The sequence below is a fragment of the Naegleria gruberi genome (assembly GCF_000004985.1).
Source record: "Naegleria gruberi genomic scaffold NAEGRscaffold_18, whole genome shotgun sequence".
NCBI classification, from domain to species: Eukaryota; Heterolobosea; class Eutetramitea; order Acrasida; family Naegleriidae; genus Naegleria; species Naegleria gruberi.
The window spans coordinates 113,318-133,247 of NW_003163309.1; the positions used below are offsets into that span (position 1 = coordinate 113,318).

General features: G+C 33.4%; 12 protein-coding genes and 1 non-coding gene across 13 annotated transcripts; 8 read left to right on the plus strand and 5 right to left on the minus strand.

Annotated features, from left to right (window-relative positions):
• Positions 1 to 331: 331 nt before the first annotated feature.
• NAEGRDRAFT_66361 (uncharacterized protein) lies at positions 332 to 1,234 on the plus strand (the record flags this gene model as incomplete). The annotated part of the gene is made up of 1 exon (XM_002678248.1): positions 332 to 1,234. One exon carries the CDS (start codon positions 332 to 334, stop codon positions 1,232 to 1,234), a length of 903 nt encoding a protein of 300 aa, XP_002678294.1.
• A 71-nt stretch (positions 1,235 to 1,305) lies between these two features.
• On the minus strand, positions 1,306 to 2,099 carry NAEGRDRAFT_57740 (uncharacterized protein; the record flags this gene model as incomplete). The annotated part of the gene is made up of 1 exon (XM_002678347.1): positions 1,306 to 2,099. One exon carries the CDS (start codon positions 2,097 to 2,099, stop codon positions 1,308 to 1,310), a length of 792 nt encoding a protein of 263 aa, XP_002678393.1. The 3' UTR covers positions 1,306 to 1,307.
• A 446-nt stretch (positions 2,100 to 2,545) lies between these two features.
• NAEGRDRAFT_79365 (viral resistance protein) lies at positions 2,546 to 4,315 on the minus strand. The gene has a single exon (XM_002678348.1). It carries the CDS (start codon positions 4,295 to 4,297, stop codon positions 2,561 to 2,563), a length of 1,737 nt encoding a protein of 578 aa, XP_002678394.1. The 5' UTR covers positions 4,298 to 4,315; the 3' UTR covers positions 2,546 to 2,560.
• Positions 4,316 to 4,963: 648 nt separating this feature from the next.
• NAEGRDRAFT_48298 (uncharacterized protein) lies at positions 4,964 to 6,088 on the plus strand (the record flags this gene model as incomplete). Its single annotated transcript, XM_002678249.1, has 1 exon — positions 4,964 to 6,088. One exon carries the CDS (start codon positions 4,964 to 4,966, stop codon positions 6,086 to 6,088), a length of 1,125 nt encoding a protein of 374 aa, XP_002678295.1.
• Positions 6,089 to 6,436: 348 nt separating this feature from the next.
• NAEGRDRAFT_66365 (uncharacterized protein) lies at positions 6,437 to 6,982 on the minus strand (the record flags this gene model as incomplete). The annotated part of the gene is made up of 1 exon (XM_002678349.1): positions 6,437 to 6,982. One exon carries the CDS (start codon positions 6,980 to 6,982, stop codon positions 6,437 to 6,439), a length of 546 nt encoding a protein of 181 aa, XP_002678395.1.
• Positions 6,983 to 7,257: 275 nt separating this feature from the next.
• NAEGRDRAFT_48300 (uncharacterized protein) lies at positions 7,258 to 8,797 on the minus strand (the record flags this gene model as incomplete). The annotated part of the gene is made up of 2 exons (XM_002678350.1): positions 7,258 to 8,127; positions 8,486 to 8,797. 2 exons carry the CDS (start codon positions 8,795 to 8,797, stop codon positions 7,258 to 7,260), a joined length of 1,182 nt encoding a protein of 393 aa, XP_002678396.1.
• Positions 8,798 to 9,690: 893 nt separating this feature from the next.
• NAEGRDRAFT_t255 lies at positions 9,691 to 9,761 on the plus strand. Its single transcript has one exon. It is a non-coding gene; the product is annotated as a tRNA-Gln (tRNA).
• A 350-nt stretch (positions 9,762 to 10,111) lies between these two features.
• NAEGRDRAFT_79366 (RGS domain-containing protein) lies at positions 10,112 to 12,067 on the plus strand (the record flags this gene model as incomplete). The annotated part of the gene is made up of 2 exons (XM_002678250.1): positions 10,112 to 10,561; positions 10,669 to 12,067. 2 exons carry the CDS (start codon positions 10,112 to 10,114, stop codon positions 11,890 to 11,892), a joined length of 1,674 nt encoding a protein of 557 aa, XP_002678296.1. The 3' UTR covers positions 11,893 to 12,067.
• Positions 12,053 to 12,840, minus strand: NAEGRDRAFT_66369 (uncharacterized protein; the record flags this gene model as incomplete). The annotated part of the gene is made up of 2 exons (XM_002678351.1): positions 12,053 to 12,352; positions 12,403 to 12,840. 2 exons carry the CDS (start codon positions 12,838 to 12,840, stop codon positions 12,053 to 12,055), a joined length of 738 nt encoding a protein of 245 aa, XP_002678397.1.
• Positions 12,841 to 13,076: 236 nt separating this feature from the next.
• On the plus strand, positions 13,077 to 13,725 carry NAEGRDRAFT_36339 (uncharacterized protein). The gene has a single exon (XM_002678251.1). It carries the CDS (start codon positions 13,104 to 13,106, stop codon positions 13,554 to 13,556), a length of 453 nt encoding a protein of 150 aa, XP_002678297.1. The 5' UTR covers positions 13,077 to 13,103; the 3' UTR covers positions 13,557 to 13,725.
• Positions 13,726 to 13,943: 218 nt separating this feature from the next.
• On the plus strand, positions 13,944 to 15,557 carry NAEGRDRAFT_79368 (uncharacterized protein; the record flags this gene model as incomplete). The annotated part of the gene is made up of 3 exons (XM_002678252.1): positions 13,944 to 14,363; positions 14,423 to 14,957; positions 14,998 to 15,557. 3 exons carry the CDS (start codon positions 13,944 to 13,946, stop codon positions 15,549 to 15,551), a joined length of 1,509 nt encoding a protein of 502 aa, XP_002678298.1. The 3' UTR covers positions 15,552 to 15,557.
• Positions 15,558 to 15,855: 298 nt separating this feature from the next.
• Positions 15,856 to 17,007, plus strand: NAEGRDRAFT_66372 (uncharacterized protein; the record flags this gene model as incomplete). The annotated part of the gene is made up of 1 exon (XM_002678253.1): positions 15,856 to 17,007. The coding sequence occupies one exon, from the start codon at positions 15,856 to 15,858 to the stop codon at positions 17,005 to 17,007; it is 1,152 nt and encodes a 383-aa protein (XP_002678299.1).
• Positions 17,008 to 17,443: 436 nt separating this feature from the next.
• NAEGRDRAFT_66373 (uncharacterized protein) lies at positions 17,444 to 19,582 on the plus strand (the record flags this gene model as incomplete). The annotated part of the gene is made up of 1 exon (XM_002678254.1): positions 17,444 to 19,582. The coding sequence occupies one exon, from the start codon at positions 17,444 to 17,446 to the stop codon at positions 19,580 to 19,582; it is 2,139 nt and encodes a 712-aa protein (XP_002678300.1).
• Positions 19,583 to 19,930: the final 348 nt, after the last annotated feature.

A 19,930-nucleotide genomic window follows, 5' to 3' on the forward strand; every position in this document is an offset into this window, starting at 1 on the left:
CATGCATGTATTAAACTTACGAATATTCCGATTTTTTCCTTGATGATCCCGATGATGATGTTGATGAGGAGCCAACTTCACTTGTACTATCAATAGTAGTTGTTGCTTCATCATCAGAGGAAGAATTTGGTTCTACTTTTTTCCGAGTTTGTGATCGTGTTCGCTTTTTCGTCATTTTTTTTAATTTTTACTTTTTTAAAAACCAGCAAAATATGGAATTATCAAAGTCTATTACTTTTTGTAAATTAAATGTATAATACTAGATATTAATACTTTCAAAAGTTTAGAGTTCGTTGTGAAATTGAATTATTTTTTAAATTTTCAAAAAAAAATGGACGAATCAAACTCTGTTTCTCTCACGCTTACTGATCTTCATCCAATTTCCAATTTATTCACAAAATTAAAGCAAAAACTTTCCCATCAACCAATCGTGCCATTTTCTCTCCAAAATTTCAAAGTTGTTGACTCCATTTCTTCCGATTCTTTTAATTTGTCAATTTGTTATGAATTTAATTATCTGGTCACTGGTTGTGATAATCACATTGCAATTTATGATTTACTCACTCATAAACCAATATTTGAGAGAATTGAATGTGAATGTGGAGTTTATGGAATTGATTTGGAAAGAGAACATTCAGGAAAGTGGAATTTGATTATTTCCTCTCGAAATAATCAAGTTTTAAAGTTTGATTTTAGCAAGATTTTGAGTGAAAAGAGAATTGGAGAACCAATTTATAAGATTGAAAGGGAATTTGATCATGTTTGGGCTGTCAGATGTTTTAAAACTGAGCTTTATGTGGTTGATTATCAATCAAAAGTTTTTGTATTCGATTTGAAAACAGGAGTGGAACGTACAGATATTATAGTTGATTTGAAGGAGGGAATGGTTGACCTGATTTTTACACCAAATGAGGAAATGATTGTTTGTGGATTGGATGTATTTCACATTCTCAAATTTAATTCACAATTTTCTACTTGGGAGATCATTAAAACCTATTCGAATGATACTCAATTGGTACAAGTTAAGGATTGCTATTGTGTTTGGTATGAAAGAAAGACAAAACTAATCTACATCTCAGATGGATGTGGGAAAATGTTCATTTTCGATAGAGAATTCAATCTCCTCAGGGAAATCACTTCTCTTGAATCTCCTTATGGGATTGTAATTAATGAGCAAAATGGAGAAATGTTCGTTTGTGAAACAACTTCACAAAAAATAACAATTTACAAGTAAAATTAATTTAGTTTATAGATTTCAATACATGAAGTATACTTGTGCTATGTAGATCATGAATGAATGAAACAATTTATTTAAAGTTTACAGTGTGGAATCTTAGTGTTTTTTTGCCGCCATTTCCAACAACTGGTGGCAAGACTAATTCTTCTGGTGGTTTATCGATGGAACTGCAAATGTTTTCTAACCAACCCTTTCGTTTGGCATTTGACTTTTTCTTTGAGTTGCTACCTGTTGGAGTGGTTGGAGTATTAGAATTGCTAGAGGATACACTGGAAGAAACTCCAGCAGACGAAACTGTGATTGAATGATTAATTGCAAAAGTATTGTCCTTCTTTCTCTTCTTCGATTGGTCGTAGAATTCGTTCGAGCTGGAAATTTCCTTTCGTTTCTTTTTAGTTTCTTCCTGTTGAGGAGGTTGAGGATTTGGTTGAGCTGCGAAAATGAGATTTGCAAAAGGTTGTTCGATAATTGCAGCAATTGTGGATTGTAATTGCTCTTCAAAGAGTGGAGTCATGGTTTCGCCTACTAGCAAAGGATTCATCAATGAATTGTTGCTATTCGAAAGTAAACACTGTTCTGCAACATTTTCATTGGATGAAATTAATTCAGAATGTAAATCTACATTATTGAGGGTTATACTACTAGTACTACTATCGGTTTGTTGTTGAATCGGAATTGGAGAAAAGACGCTGGATTGGTTTTCAAAATACTCTACATTACTAGACGAAACTATTGACGAATCAAAACTAAAGGATGGTTCTTGATTAAACAAAAGAAAGACTTCATTGTTTTGAGGGAATAGACTGTTCAATTCACTTTCCCAATTGTCTTCCAAAATAAAGTCGGCAAGAGTCGAATCCATTTGTTTTTTTGTTTTGTTTGTAATAACAATTCCTTATTGATTCGTTTTGTTTCAGAACGAAAGTACTAAAAGAGCCTAACGACAAGTTGACGTTTAACCTTAGAAATATGGCTACATTCCAATTATATGCCAAATCTGTCGGTTGGTTTGAAAAACTCTAGACAAACCGAATAGTTTGCTCTTGTAATCTCGTTTCAAATATTTTGTATTCTATTCAAAGGGTTGTACACCTTGTTGAACTTGTTTCAGCAAGGTTCCATTTAAGGAATGTAAGACACTTTTGGATCATGTGAGCTGCCATCTTCGCAAGATTGCGAAAGATTTTCCCATCACTGTCAATTATTACAAAACTCTTTACAACATTGTAAATATTGGTAATTTAAGAAAGAGATTCGAATTAGCAACTGTCATATTAGTAATTTGACAAAACAATGACAGAAACCAATCGAGCCAATGAATATTTATTTTGAATTATGATAAAAGTAGAGTTTCAGATTATGATTTTTAAATATTCTAATGATGGCATCAAGTGAACCAGATTCCAATACAACTGGATCATATCTCACTCTGATAATACGAAGTTTTTCGAATGATGTATTCTGAATCAAAGCTTGTGCACTTTCTGCATCATAAATGGTGACATCCAACCTGGTTACCTTATTCATTGGAGCAGAATACATTGCTCGAGCCAATGATGTAATAGGAGTGTTCAAAATAATTTCCTTAATATTTGAAAAGTCTGAATCCATAGTGATTGACATTGTCTTGTAATTTTCAATGGTTGTCTTTGGTATAATATGTAAGGTCAATTTGTCTAGATTTTCAAATGCTGTACCAACTCCAATATCAGTATTAATTAATTTTCCAATAGACCATTTCAAGGATAATCTCTTCAAGTGTGTATATGGATAAATTAATAAGTGTTCAATATCATCCACATAAGTACATTGATTAATTTCAAGGAACTCGAGTTGTGGAAATTTCTCTGGAATCGATACAAGTTCTTCTTGACAGTTTGCGTGTATGTGACGAATGGCTAACGTTTTCAAACCGGATATAGTCAAGTTGTTGTCTAACTCTTGAAAAACTTCTGGGCTATCTACCCTATCAATATACAGATATTGTAATTTTTCCATCTTCATCTTGAACAATTGTACAAGAAATGCATCACCAAAACCTCCAATATTTAGATAGACAAGGTTGGATTCTTTACCTATAGTAGTGGTAGTATCAGCAAGTGTGATAACTTGAGAAGGGCTTGCTTTCAAACGTAGGTGAGTGAGTTGAATAAATTTCGAGTTTGAAAAAATGGCAGTAACTATGGATGAAATTTGAGCTACTGGTATAGTGGTAAATTTCAAATCCAATTTTGTAAGTGAAAATATTTCAAAGGATGAAGGAAAAGGACCAAGCTTTGTAGATATATTTTCCAATTTCAATTCTGTCAATCTCTCTTTAACAGAAAGAAGAGATTTATATACCGTACGTCCAATATTGTTCACAGATACTACTCTTAAATTGTACAAGTATGGATTATTGATGGCATATTTGAGATCTGCTGTTTTTCCAGGAGAAAATGAACAATCGTCAATTACAATAGTCTTCAATTTGCTCAAATTTGTGTTATGTACATCAGGTCCAAGAACTGTACAATTCAAATGTCTTATTCTCAAATGAGTCAAATTAACACATGCTTTGAATATCCATTGCCATGCTTTAGGTTTCAAATTTGCACGAACATCCAAACAGGCAAGATTCTTAAAGCATGGACTACCAATAAACTTTTTCAGAACAGTACTCTTGATCGTTTCTTTAATGTAGGCCATAGTCACTCCACATTGTGCTTGTTTCCACTCAGACGAAACACTCATCAAGCGAATGGTTTGAAAATAGGGTAAATATTGCATAATCTTGGAAACTACATCCGAACAGAATACATTACTACTTTCATTACTGGCATAGAAAGGTGAACCGGAAGTGTTGCCATCAGAAACCATTGCTTCTTGATCAAATTCTTCAAATTTAATCTTTTTTCGTGATGGTTCGAATTCTTGTTGATGATGATAAACATTGATCACTTCGGAATCTGCTTCTTCGTCGTCTATTGTATCCAATTCAATGAATTCTTCATCGTCATCATCGTCAACATTAATTACTTGATGACTTCTCTTTCTGGCTCCATCGTTGGTTCTGACCATAGTGTTTTTGCTTTTTTTTTTTTGCTTTTGTGTAAATTGGAATGTTTGTTTGCTTCTGGAAATAGAAATTGTTAAAACAAGTTTATTGGTTGGAGAACAATTCTTCTTGTCCATGTTAAAAATGGTGAAATGCACTGACTGGGTGTGATTGTTATTCACATAATTGTTTAACAATGTTTGATATATTTCTTCATTGATTGTCAAAACAACAGTGACAGAACTAAACTTGGTCTAAGTTATTTGAACAAAACTTCACACATATTTCATTCGATAAGTTTCTTCAATTTTAAAGGTAATTGGAAAGAACATGCAAAGTCATTGAAGTTACGTTTGGAATATATTTCAACAAGCTCTTTGTTTTCTAATTCCACAAATTAGATTATATTTAGTTTATACCAACATACATGGTTCTCCACAAGTGTCAATTCACTCAGAATAGAATCGACAGTTTGGAATTTACTAAAACAGAATGAGATGTAACATTTTACTGTAAATTGAATTCAAGTTGAGGTCAAGGAACATTGAACAATGGTACTAAGACATGAGGTGCATCTCTGTAAGACAAACTCTATTCTAAACTCTATAAATCCAGGGCTATAGTTGAGCTATTTTCTAAACAAATTCAAAACAAAAGACTCAAAAACACAAGTAAATACTAAAAACAAAATGGAAGAACATCAAGCTCTCGTTATTGACAATGGTTCTGGAATGTGTAAAGCTGGTTTCGCAGGTGAAGATGCTCCTCGTGCTGTTTTCCCATCATTGATTGGTAGACCAAAACAAAGGTCAATTATGGTTGGAATGGGTAACAAGGATGCCTATGTTGGAGATGAAGCCATGTCCAAGAAGGGTATCCTCGCTCTCAAATATCCAATTGAGCACGGAATTATCACCAACTGGGATGATATGGAAAAGATTTGGCATCACACTTTCTATAATGAATTGAGAGTTGGACCTGAAGAGCATGGTGTCTTGTTAACTGAAGCTCCATTGAATCCAAAGGCAAATCGTGAAAAGATGACACAAATCATGTTCGAAACCTTTAGAGTTCCAGCCATGTATGTTGCCATTCAAGCTGTCTTGTCCTTGTATGCTTCTGGAAGAACTACTGGTATTGTTTTGGATTCAGGTGATGGTGTTTCACATACTGTTCCAATCTATGAAGGTTATGCTTTGCCACACGCCATTTTAAGATTGGATTTAGCTGGTCGTGATTTAACTGATTACTTGATGAAGATCTTGATGGAACGTGGATACAGTTTCAACACCAGTGCTGAACGTGAAATTGTAAGAGATATTAAGGAAAAGCTTTGTTATGTTGCATTTGACTTTGAAACTGAAATGAAGAAAGCATCTGATAGTTCATCCATTGATACTTCATATGAATTACCAGATGGTAACGTTATCACAGTTGGTAACGAAAGATTCAGATGTCCAGAAGTTCTATTCCAGCCAAACTTTATTGGAATGGAAGCTGCTGGTGTTCACGAAACTACTTTCAATTCTATTGGAAAGTGTGATATTGATATTAGAAAGGATTTATATGCCAATGTTGTTCTTTCAGGTGGTACAACCATGTTTGAAGGAATTGCTGAGAGAATGAACAAGGAATTGACAGCTATGGCTCCAGCCTCGATGAAGATTAAAGTTGTTGCTCCACCTGAAAGAAAGTATTCAGTTTGGATTGGTGGTAGTATTCTTTCCTCATTATCAACCTTTCAATCTATGTGGATATCTGCAGAGGAATATGAAGATGCTGGCTGTGCAATTGTTCACAGAAAATGTTTCTAAACCAAGTTTACTCATAGTCATCTATCACATAAATTGTAAATAACCAAAATAAATTATCCTTATTATCATGAGAACAGACAGCCCAAAACAACCTTTAACATTTTTAGAATCCATCATAGCTATTAAGGTAAAAAGACTACAGCACCACAGGTTCCCAAGTTGTCTCCAACCTCAGTACTGATGTGGCTCGACGATGCTTAACTTCTCAAATCGGACGGGATGAGGTGCATTCATCGTGATATGGCCGTAGCCATTCATAACCTTAAAACAATGAATATAAAGTATATGGAATACTAAATAATAAAGTGTTTAATTTTTCAATAGTTTGTTTTTCAAAGATTTGATGAGTTAACACTTTTCAATCCATTTGGCAACAAATTGACGATATTGTTCAGCACTTTCTTCCAATTCTTCAACTGATTTCTTATTGGCACGATAAGTAATGAATGGTTCGTTCCATTCTAATTTACATCTGTGAGCGAGAGCTTTCAATGGATTCAACAAGTCATTGAGTGGAATCAAATTCTGACCTTGTGGAGTGTAAGCCTCCTCAAAATTGCCAGCAGTAACAGAGATCAATAATTGCTTACCCTCCAATTTCAATCCTTCCTCTCCATAACGAATATAGTACATTCTTGTAAAGGTTTCATCAATCCATTGTTTCATGAAAGCTGGCATTGAGTACCATTGGATTGGAAATTGGAAGATAATTCTATCTGCATTCAACAGTCTTTGAATATCAGAATTGGAATCAAACTTGTTACCATTCTCAGTAAATAATTGATGCATGTTGATAATTTCAATATTGTCAAGAGTTGACAAGGCCTTTATCATTGAACGATTGGCTTGAGAGCTTTCAAATCTTTCGTGGAAGAAGAGTACAAGAGTAGACATTTGTTTGTTTTGTTGTTGTTAATTTCGAATATTTGTGAAACATTCAAAATTAAATAGTATTTCTGAAATGTCTCCATTTAGATTTGTGCTTGCGCTTGACGGATTATTTTATAGCTCCCAATATTTTCTATGCGATAGGAAAGAATTATACTCACTACGTTCTATTTACTGTCAAATTGGGAATAAACCATTTCAAAGGAATTCAGTAATTGATATTGAATTAAATTGAAAAATTCATTGAAATATAATAAACTGTGGAAAATAGATATCATTTATTAACCGCCACCCTTCTTTTTAGTGGAATTAGATTTGGAAACTTTTCTTTGGGAAGAAGGCTTTGAAGAGTTTCGTCCTGAACTGCTTCTTGATCTTTGACCTACTGTGTTTCTTGAATTTGTATTCTTTCTGTTGCTATTATTATTGGTTCTACTGCTTGTACTTCTGGAAGAAACTACATTGTTTCTGTTAGAATTGTTCTTAGTGTTTCTGCTGTTTCTACTATTATTTCTAGAAGAAACTTGTTGTTTCTTATTGGTACCACTTGCTTGATTCTTTTTAGATCTGTTAGCAACATACTTCTTGACATTCGAATAATCAGTCTTGAAATCATTCACAGAATCATAGGCACCCTTCAATCCATCAACATGTTTAATCTTATTCCAAGTTGACATTCTCTTGAATGTAACAGCATTCATCTTTGCCACTCTTCCAGCAGTTTTCAAAGCTTGTTTAGAAGCTCCAACAACTTTCGTCAACTTTCCACTAGAATTTACAAAGGTCTTGGCATTTTGAATGAGTTTTTTTGATTGAGCAACAGAAGTTGAGAGAGATTTCTTCAAAGCAGCAAAATTGGTTGGCAACTTGACACCTCCTCCTTTAATCAAATGCAAAGATTTCAATCCGCCATGAATTCCCAAAACTCCACTTACAACATTCACAGATTTCTTGACAACTTGGAAACTTTTTGATTTGACAACTGGTGCAATAAACTTGGCAGCCTTCTGCTCATATGGCTCCAACTTTTTAGAATAGGTACTAATGGAACCACCTGTGTTTTTGGAAATGCTAGCCAAAGATTTCATATTCCACTTTTCAAGTTTTTTAGCAACTGGTCCACTCATGAATTCTCCAACTTTGTTGAATTTCTGTGAGTAGGTTCCAATATCGTCGACAACGTTTAGGCCGAGTGCGACCCAATCGAGAGGACTTGTTGGGATGATGAGGGTTTCAGCTCCAAGTTTGTTTCGTTTAGTTTCTAATAATGAAAGAGTTGGAGCTGATTGTCTGATTGTTCTTGTTGTTTCTTTTGTTGAGCAACGAGAGCGAGAGATGATTCCAATAACAAAGCTTTTGGAGTTTCTGCTTGTTGGAAGAGGTTGGAAACAATAACAGTCAATTGATCTTTAAGATCTTTTTGCTCTTTCAATTGATTGGAAGGAATCATGTTAGCAATCTATTCGAAACATTATTAGAATTGTTATTAACAGAAGAGGATCAACTTACATTTCTAATTTCGTTAGCTAGAATCAATATGTCTTCAGATATTTGAGTCGCATCCTTGGAAGAAACAGAAATTTCAATAATTGAAGCAGCCTTCTTTGAAAGTGAATCAATCTTTGGTTGACCATCTTGATTTGTTTCTTTTTTTACATGTGAAACTGATCTTTTCTTTCCAATTGATAAATCAATAGTGATGGTCAAATCACCACCATCTTCGTGTCTTGAGCTGAGTACTGGAGTTGTGGCATGAGAAAGACAAGTCAACCAACAAACAATCAATACGAAACTCAATATTACACTAAACCATTTAGCCATTTTTCTTTGCAATGTTTCTTGCCAATTCTCAAGTAACTCTACTGTTCTCGAAACTGGAAAGATTGAATAACGTTTTGTAAACTTACAAACCATTTCTCCCGTTTCAAAGTCAACTTTCAAAAAAAAGGGAACGGAAGATAATCTTTTCGTTCAAGAGACCACCAATGGAAATTGATTTGGATTTTTCCTAGTTGAATATATGTTTGTAATGGAATGAACTGAGGTGTTGAGTAAAAATGCATGCAACATTGCAAAAACTATTTAAAGAGTTAATTCTGATTTAACAGTGTGTTAGATTTGGTTATTCAAATAGCTGCTCTGATCCTTCGTACAGGTCACAGACCATGAGTTCTAATGATAGTATTGGGAATAACAAATTGAATCATAAAGAAAAATAGTACTTAGTATGTTTCTGACTATGTAATTGAATACTATTTACCATTGCATCAATTTTATTATTGGTGATATTAAAATTCTCCACCTACTTTGAAGTTTCTTCCGTACTGCCTTTCAAATCTATCCTGCAACATCATCTCATTCAATAAACCTACATCTCTAACTTATACAACTTGTTTAAGGAATTATTATTCTCATCGATCTTCTTATCTACCACCCCCAATCTCTTCACTAGTATTTAACGGCTCGGCTAGTGCTTCGCTTGGCGTTGCAGACGTTTTTTTGAGTTTTTTCTAAGGGACCTCAATGTTCCCATTCTAATCAATAACAAACTAATCCTCAACAAATAATTAATCAGCTTGAACAATAGCCTCAGTTGTTATGGATATCTAGAGAACTACTCACTATTGAAACTCTACGAGTAAAACTAATTCCAAGATTCACAAGTGTTAAAAATAGTGGGTATATTAATACTTTTATTTTTTTATGAATGTGCTCGTCTCGTGGTGTAATGGTAGCATAGTGGACTTTGAATCCATTGACGGAGGTTCGATTCCTCCCGAGACGGTAACGTGGCGAGCCATCAGAAATTTTTTATTTTCATGCCAACCGAGTTGCTTTGAGAATCAGTGACGTTTTTTGCCATTTTAACATGTTCTGATTTCATAAATACAATAAAATAAATAAACAAAATATTTGAATAGTTCAAATTTCAACAATTACGTATTGTCACTGACTGAAAACTTTTGAAACTTCTTAATCTACTTGTTTCTCGAAATCGCACAAAAGTTTGAACTTGGTACTATTACTGGAGAGAGAAAATAATTGCATGGCTAGCAACTGCAGCATCATGTTGACGATTAAAGCAGTGCTAGAAATCAAACATCATCTCACAACTGTATGGAATCTCAAAAAAAAATGGCAACAACACCTTTGGATCTTTATATTCCGTCCCTGAATAGAACCTTGGATAACATGACGCTGTTGTACTGCCAACTTCCTCTCTTTGAAATTGAAGGATTGAGTAGAGAAAAAGTTCCTGTATTTTCTAATGGTCTATGTCCTGACACGTGGTCGACATTTGGCACGGCCTTGACATTTCTGGTGGTGTATGTTGTGCAATTAGTGGCCAGTCTCGTTCTTATTATATGGAAGAGAAAAAATGGTTTCATTGTGGCCAGAAATCCTGTATATATGGTAATGGCCAGCTGGTCAACTGTGGTTTATGTCTTGTTGGGTTCTATTAGGTTTTTAGTTGGTCGGAAAATCTTCCCATGTGCACTTTATACATTTAGTTACTTTTTATTTCCTCCTACAATGATTTTACCAATCACATTGAGATGTACGAGGGCTTTCTTCTTGTACAAGGTTAGTTTCAAATTTATTCGAATTGAAAATCATGAAATTGATGATTTAAATTTATGATATTTTATTGGATATCATGATGATAATGATTGGACATTTGGAAATTCTAGTTGAACTTGCTCAAAACTAAACTTTTTGAAGAAATTCCAAAGAAGGACCCACAAACTAAACCAAAAGAAAGTGAATTAACCAAAGCCACTCCTCCATCCTCTCTCACTATTTCTAATTCAGCGATTTCTGATATGGACAATACTTCATCAATATTGTCCACATCTGCTCTCAAGATTGCGATGGAAGAACCAGAAGACGAATTCACAAATTCAACTAGAATCTCAGATCTCTCACAAAAGAAAGACTTTCGTCTATTGAAAGTCTACGAGTTTCTTTCTGGAAAGAAAATCATGACTATTGCCTACTTGACTGGTTTTGCATTGAGTATTGGAACTTGGTTACTGTTTGGAGTCATTGAGGAAGCTGCCTATTCGAATGATCCTAATCCAGAAAAGAAGAGAATCTTTCTCATAGAAGGAGGAATGTTAGTTTTCACAGTTGGTTGTTCAGTAACCATCACCGCTGTTCTTATCATTGCCATTTTGTGTTTGATTCTTATTGTTTTTGAGGTTTCGTTTTTAATTTTACTTTTCAAATCAGATCGTGACACTTGGAATATCAAGAAGGAAACGTTTGTGCAATTGATCTTCCAGATATTGGTTGGAATTCTATTTATTGTGCTGAGTCAATTGCATGATTTTGATACAATGATTGATTACATGTGGCCTTACGCTAATGTTATATTTTATTACTTGTTGATTGACAATTTCATTTGTACCATATTGCCTATCATTTATGCAATTAGAAAGGATAGGAAAGATTCCAATTTTAATCAGAATGTGGATAAGGTGGAAGAGAAATCAGATTTGGAACGAATTTTGAGTGAGAAGAAAACATTTGATGTGTTATTGGATTTTGGAAGAAGAAGTTATTGCACGGAGAGTATTTTGTGTTATCGAGATATTCAAGATTACAAAAAATTGAAAAAGCTTGCCACAAGAAAGAAGCTTGCTATGAGAATAATCAATTCCTATCTCAAGAAGGACTCTCCCTATGAATTGAATATGCCAAAGATTGAACAAAGAGGTGAAGAATTGAAATCTATTGTAGAAAATAGTGATGAAATATCTAGAGATTTGTTCCAATCGATACAGGAACATTGCATGAATGATATGAAAGATGTCTTTGAAAGGCTAAAATCATCTAATAAGGAGATTCAATCATTAATTACATCATGGAAAAGCAATTCTCAATCAGGTGCTGTTTCAACAGAATTGAATTAATCATTCAAGAACAACAAACAAATCATAACACGTTAGGTTCTCCATTAATTGGTATTATCAGCTTGAAAATACTTTTGAAATCGAATGAGCAATCTCTTTGAACGGTCGAGGTTTTGACCTGGGTGCTCATCCAATATTGAACGAATTGAACAAAAATAAACTATTGTTTCTTCCTTTTCAATTCATTCAATTGGTGTGTAAGAACATTTGTCAATTCAAATTGATTCAACAGCACCGATTTGATAGTTCCAATCTCCTCTCTTTGTGCATACTTTTTCTTTCCATCATTTCTTGTTTGAGATTCCCTCTTGTTTTTAATGAATCTGTACGGATCCTCAGTAAAGTATATTATATTTTCCTTCTCTTCCTTCTCTGGGCTCTCACCAGAGATGGTATTTTGAGCAATTTCTTTCTCAATTTCTATCTTCTTTTTTGATTTTAACCTTTCAAGTTCTACATTCTAAATATCAAAAAATTGTTGAATTCTATTCCTTGAAAATAAAAACATACAATTTCTGCTTCAACAATTTCCTCAATTGACATTGTAGGTTCATCCTCAAGAGACAAATCTGATGTATTCTTTGATAAGAGCAAAATTGGATTTCTCTTCAATGCCTCCTTTTGAATTTTCTTATTATAACTTCCATCCAATATTTCCTTCATGGTTGGTTTGGTGATTCGGGGAGGTTTCTGCTCAACTTTCTGAGGAGATGTTGGCGAAGAGCAAACAGATTTCGATCTTTGAATTGGTTCTTCCATTCTGATGAAGGTAAATTTGTCATCCAAAACTTCAGCAGGTAATTCCGAAGTGAATATTTCCTCTCGTTCCTCTTCATTATCAATTTTGAGAAACCCCAGAATATTGACAAACATTCTCTCATCCAAATACTTTTCAGCAGTTAGAAAACTACCATCCCTTTCCAACAATGATTCATTTGATGTATCCATTACAATTTGTTCCAATTAATAATAAACCCAATTTTAATATTGTTGATGATGTAAATTTCCCTCTTTTTGAAATGAAAATAGGAACGTTAAGGTAAAGGAATTTTTTTAATTGAAAAGACAATTTCTAAAATAGTTGTAGTAAAATTAGGCGCCAATCGAAAGCACATCTTTTCGCGCCAAAAGATTGATTGGTTGTGGAAATTAAACATCAAAAATTCACTCATCAAAAAAAATACATCAACAACAATAAAAGAATATACACAATGCCAAAATTGTCCCAAGAACAACTTTCTGATGCCCAAGATGCTTTCAATCTCTATGACAGAGACGGTGATGGAAAGATTCAAATTTCTGATCTTGGTACTCTCCTCCGTTGTTGTGGTAAGAACCCAACCAATGCTGAAGTTGAAAATTTGAAGCCTGAAGCTGATTCATCCAACTCTGGTTCATTCAACTTTGAAACATTGAAAACTCTTTTGGAAAAGTACACTTTCAAGGCTGATAACGAACAAGATGTTAAAGATTGTTTCCGTATCTTTGATAAAGACGGTACTGGTTTTGTCCCAGTTTCTGAATTGAGACACGTCTTGACAACATTAGGTGAAAAGTTGTCTGCTGCTGAAGTTGATGATTTGCTCCGTGATGCTGAAGTTGATGACAATGGTAACCTTAACTATGCTACTTTTGTTCACATGCTCATGCCAAGCAAGAACTAAATTATTTCCTCCATCACCATAATTTAATTTATCAAAACATTCCAATCTCCCAATTTCAATTCCCTCCATATTACCTTCCCTTTGATAATTTTGACGTTCATATTAATTCATGATCGTCATTATTGTTGTATACAATATATTAAAATTAATTTAATTTAAATTATTATAATTAATCAATTTTACTATTATTGCAATCAACAGCTGATGAATTCACATCACTACCAAACGTGATGAACATCATTCTCTTCTAAGAGTGGATCAACTTCTTCTTTCGTTCCATTCTCCTATTCGTGCAGACATTCAACAATTACATCAACCCCATCACGATCGTTATTATTAATAATTCAATTATCTATCTAATAAGAAAAACAATTTATAATTAGAAAAATGTCTCAACAGCCAACAATTGGAGAGACAATACCCTTTCCCTATTTGTTAGCCATTCCAAACGTTTACTATTGGAAAAAGGCTTTTAATCACATTGTAGGAACCTTGTACATAGCCTTTGATTTCTTGTATTTTGAAGGAAGGGAAGCAACAATCAATCCAATGATTAAAGTTTCATCATCAAGTGGATCATCACTCAAGAATTGGTCAACATCAATTATCGGATCATCATCAAGTAATAATTCATCAAATAGTGAAGAAAGTACAACAGCAACAGAAGAGAATTCAAAAGTCTTGTCGGATAAGGATAAGGATTTGTCAATTGTTGTTCTATATGAACATGTCGGCTCGATTGTAAGGGAGAATTACTTGTTGAAACCATGTCTATGTATTAAAACGAATAGAGAAGAAGCCGAAAAGGTAAAGTTTCCATTTATTATTAGAGGATGTTTACAATTTAATTAATTGGAATATTGTAGCATTACTTTTATGGATTGGAGAGTATTGCAAACACCATTTCGATTATTGAGCATGCAAGTTATCTGTCATTAACATCTCAATTGGCTTGTAAATTAATTGCTATCAAACAAGATAGACCAGAAGTGAAATCTCATACTCAATCTAAAAGGAAAGAGAAATTAAAGACTCCAATTATTGGAGAAATGTCAGTTAAGGATAGAATAGAACACGAGAAAGATCAAATGATTAGACTAGCAAAAAAGACAAAGGAAGTTAATATAGATACTCTTAATGAATTGAATTATCAAACGAAAGAATTGAAAGAGACAAAGGAGAATTATTTGGAGCCAATCAAGGCATATAACTCACTTGGAAGTCGATTACTGACTGGAATGTCTTGGGGAGGTTTTGCTAAAAACTTATGGAGTTATTCCAAGTGGAAAAAGATTGAAAAGGAAGCTCTCATATTTAGGGATGATATTCAAAGGGAGAGGAGTTTGGACTTTAATTCATTATCTTTTGAGGTACTGGTGAGAAATTCAGACGAGAAGCATTGTAAGTTTCAATATTGTTTTATCTAATAACCATTCCAAAGATGAATCATTTATTGCTGTGATTGGACCTAAGACTATCGATTTGATTCGAGACAAACAAACACGTGTGATATTGAGGCAATTTGATTACAAGAGCTTGAATGGAATGAAAATTTTTAATCCATTTTTATTCGAAATGAGCGTTATGCAATTGGATGTAGATATAGTTGTGCTATCAGTATTCTCACCTTTTATAGTGGAACAAATCAGAAATACCAATAGAGCACTAATCATAGAGGATGATAATCAATTGCTTTGCTCTAGCAGATACGATCCATTCAAATTCTACTCAAAAGATTCTACTCAACTTGTAAATATTTCAGCCAGGACCATCCAAAAGTACAACCCAAAGACTGTCGGAGATAAATTGGAAAGTGATAAGGAAGCAAAGCTAGATTACTTGTACGATATTGTTACAGATATTAAGGATATTTCTGAAGTGACAGGTCAAGTCATTACAGATTCGAGTGAATTTTTGGAAGATTTCATATCAGAGGTTGATGATGCTGATCAACATGTGAGAGCAAACATTAGAGCAATCAATAGAAAGTTGTAATTGTTTTATCGAGATTTTCAATTTTTTTAATTTAAAAAAAATGAAAAGACGAGAGCCAGAGGAAACCTCATCTTGCTCCGATATCAATCCAAGCAAGAAAACAAAGCAAACAACCAATTCTCAAGATTCTCAATGTAAAAGTTTTGATGATGGTATTGTGGCGACAATTTTAAAATACTTAGATTCTATGAATGTTATCAAGAAATGTTTTTTACTCTCTAAACAGTGGTATCGGTTGGCCATCACGGAATATAAATTTGCATTGGAATTTGATAAGGAAATGTGGGGCAAATTTGTGGAACTAATGTTTTCTGACCATGAAAACGTCGACCAACAAACATTTCTCTGTACATATCGAAAGAATATTATTGGATTGGATTTTGGAAACACCAGTCTTTCTTATCGTGATGCATGCCTTATTGCAAAATTTGAATCATTAGAAGAATTAATTGGAGAAGTTGGGGATGAAATGGAAGCCCTTGTCGATTATTTGCCCAATTTAAAATCACTAGATGTTGGTTTGGTGCAGGAAATTTGTTATGAAAATGTGGAATATATAAGTGAATTACAAAATTTGACCACTTTTTCTATTAGATACTCAAATATCGGAAGAAAACACCTTCAAATAATTGGTGAAATGAGTCAACTTACAGATCTTAATATATCTGGAAACCCAATTAATTCTTTACTACCAATAAGACCGCTCACTAGAATTACATCTCTATCAGCTGCAGACTGTAGTTTTTTAGGTGATGATGGAATATATCCTATTGTGAATTTTAAAGGGCTACAAAAACTCAATTTATCAAGCAATGGCATTACATGGGAAGGTTGCATGTTTATTAGTGAAAAATTTCCAAATTTAAGTCATCTATCCTTGAATGAAACCAGAATTTGTGACGGTGCTATTAAGAGATTGTCTAAGATGAAACAGTTAACATATCTAGACGTTGGAAATAATGCAAAAATTACTATGGAAGGGATTAAATTAATTTCTAACAATTTAACCAACTTGACACATTTAAATATCAGCTCAAACAATGTGACTGATGAAGGTTTGATGATGGCTTGTGATCTCCCTAAATTACAAGAGCTCTTTGTAGGCCATAACCAAATTACTGATAGTGGAATTAACGAATTTTCTGAGAAAATTGGTAACAAATTGAAAATTCTTTCACTAAGTAGAAACAATATTACCTCACTTTGTACTCAATATTTATGTACCAAATTGACAAACCTTAAGAAGCTATATTTGGCTGGTGTATCAATCACAGATGAAGATGTCAAGTTGATTTGTCAATGTATGAAATTATTGATATATTTAGATGTGTCTTGGAATAATGTTACAGATAAGTCATTGGAGTATGTTATTGCATCGGAGAGCCTTAGAGAAGTTGATGTAAATGGAAATGAACAAATCCATGATACAAACTGGTCTAAAATTGGAAAACTTTGATCAGTAATTTATGTTGAATTTAACAATTCCAATTAATCATATTTGAGATTTCCAGTTGAGTGGATCATTGCCTCATTCTCATTCTTATTTCTATCATAATCCTGTTCAATCTCGAATTGCCAGGGAGCAATTCAAAAACGAGATGTGTCATCTTGAATATGTTCATAGTTCACAAAATGAACTAGTGAAATTTTCATTAGTTCACAATTTAAGCTTTGAGAAAAACTTGCAGTCCTTAACTTATATTTGCCAAGTTCCCACTTCTTTGAACCTGTAAAATAGTTATTCAAATTTCCTCTCAAGTAAATCCCACTCACCATAACTGGAGGCTTTACAAAATTGACATGTCGTATCCCTATTCGTCAAGTTCAAACACAATGAAAACTGAACGTTTAAAAAACCTACTCAACCATAGTGAACTGAGCTCTAAAACAAAATGTCTCCACATACTATCAAACACACTCTTGTGTTAGTTTTCTTCCACTTGATCGTGCTTGCATGTGCTATCAATGCGCTTCCTTCATCTTATCGATACTATGCCTATGACGAAGTTAATGTAAACATGTCAGTTGCTTTCGTTAATAATTACATGTCAGCAATAATTTGGAAGGATGTTAGCAGGTCGAATAATATTACATCTATGGAGGATGTAGAGCATGTAATGAAGAAACAGAATTCATTGAAAATAGTATTTATTTCATCCGAAACTAAACTAAACAAATTGTGGACCGGTGTGAGTAACAGCTTCTACAAGTCAAATATTGTGAAAATTTACAGTATTGAGAAGGGATCATGTTTTAGATATCATGTTCTCGAAGACTTTGATATTATTCTTGCTAATAGAAACTTATTCTTGGAAAGGTTTAGAATATTCAAGAAATCAACTGGTAACAGAAAGCCATCTAATCAAGCAATTCAAACAAGCGACTTTGAGTTTATTGACCTATATCCCTATACAGTTGCACAACTGAACGCAAGTAATTCTGATTTAAATTTGACACTTTCGAATGTGAAACCAACATGTGATGGTTTAATGCAGAGTTTTGAATATGAGCCAAGTTTATTTAATGCTTATTCAATAGTTCATTCAGATAGCCTTATTAGAAGCAGTGATCTTGCATTCCTAAGAAAGTGGAATAATTTCGAAATCAAACAACTCAACAAGTACAATCAACAAATTATCCTAAATGATATTTACCTTTCGTATTACTTTAATTCAACAACTAATCAAACCGATTTTGAGTCTCAACTTCTCCCTTCCACATGTTCAGTGTGCATGAGTGATTTTTGTGGATATGATTTGGAATTTTCACAAGTTGACTATTGGAATATTCCACAAGCAATAATTGTGCTTTCCTATTTAATTCTCTTGATATTTTCTGGGGTATATACTCAACCTTCTATCAAAAGAAGAATGGCGATTCCGTTTCTTCCAATTGTACTTCTCTATTTTCAATTTGCACTTTCAGATAGTTTGGAACTAATGTGTTCGAATGTTCTAGTTACCATTATTGGATTACTATTGACTTTTGTACTATTAAGCCAAATAGCAACCTATTCCAGACTCTATTATTTGAGAAATTTGTATAATCTATTTTCAAAATCAAAGCAAGTCAACGCTCGATTAAGTGGAACAATTCCAGGATTAATTTTGACCGTAGTAATTCCATTTTTCCTCTCATTCATCTTTGCTTTACCTTATAGCTCAGTTACTTTGGATGTTTCTCAACCTAAAAAGTTAATATTTAACATTGCACTTGCCTGTTACATTGGAATTTGTTGTATTATTGGACTTGTTGTAATATCAATTGATGGAATAATCAACCGTAAAAGGTGGAGAGAAAAGGGAATTGCCTACATGCTCTTTTTCGATGATCCATTCCTAGTTCGAATCGATATGATGTTACTTTCACTTTGTTTGATTTTAATCATCTTGATTGGAACTGTTGGATCACTGAACAGACATCTTTCGTATTTCCTTAGAACTATGATATTTTTATTTTGTTGTTTCATATCTGGAGGACAATGTATTGTGAAATATTCTATTGATAGATTGACCAGTTGGAAGAATGAAAGTAATGAATCAGTATTTGCTACCAAATTTGAGGAATATATGAAACATGACGATTTCAAAAAGATTATGAGAGAATATACTGTGAAAGAACTTTCATTGGAAAATTACAATTTCTTCCTCGTTTTGCAAGATTTGAAAACGAAATCGAATAGAGCACTCACATTGCAACAAATGATTGATGTGGAAAAGGAGTATTTATCACCAGTTGGATCTTTCGAATTGAATGTTTCGTCAAACACCAAAAAATCATTTCACACTTTAAAGAAAACTGTTACGGAGAGTTCATCATCAACACTGGATACAGCATCTACTTCGACAACTTCCATTGAATTAGATTCCACTAGTTCGAAAGCTACAATCAAAATTCAAGATTTGGTCACTGTATTCGAATATGAAGTTTTGGCAAATTTACATGACACATTTTCTAGATTGGAAAAGACAAATGAATTTACTACATGGTTGCAAGTTTACACTATTCAAAAACAAAATAACATTATTTAATCAATCCAATTTAATAAATCAAGCACTTCTGACCGTGCAGCCCCACCATCGACGTCCAATATTTTGGATTCATATTTGTTGGATGTGTAGAGCATGATGCGGATGCAAGATCGAAGAGAGCAGGAATAAAGGTGGCTGTTTTTGAGTATTTGTGTGGTCATTGTCTAGATCAATAAAAATTGTATTGTTCAGTAAGCCAAGAAAAAATGTCAAGGATGTCTGATTATGAAATGCTGACTACATTCTTCAATCTGAAATTGTATCAGATCCAAACCTTAGAAAATTATACCAATTTGTATCATGTATTAATGTATAAAATTGGAAAACTTTGATCAGTAATTTATTTTT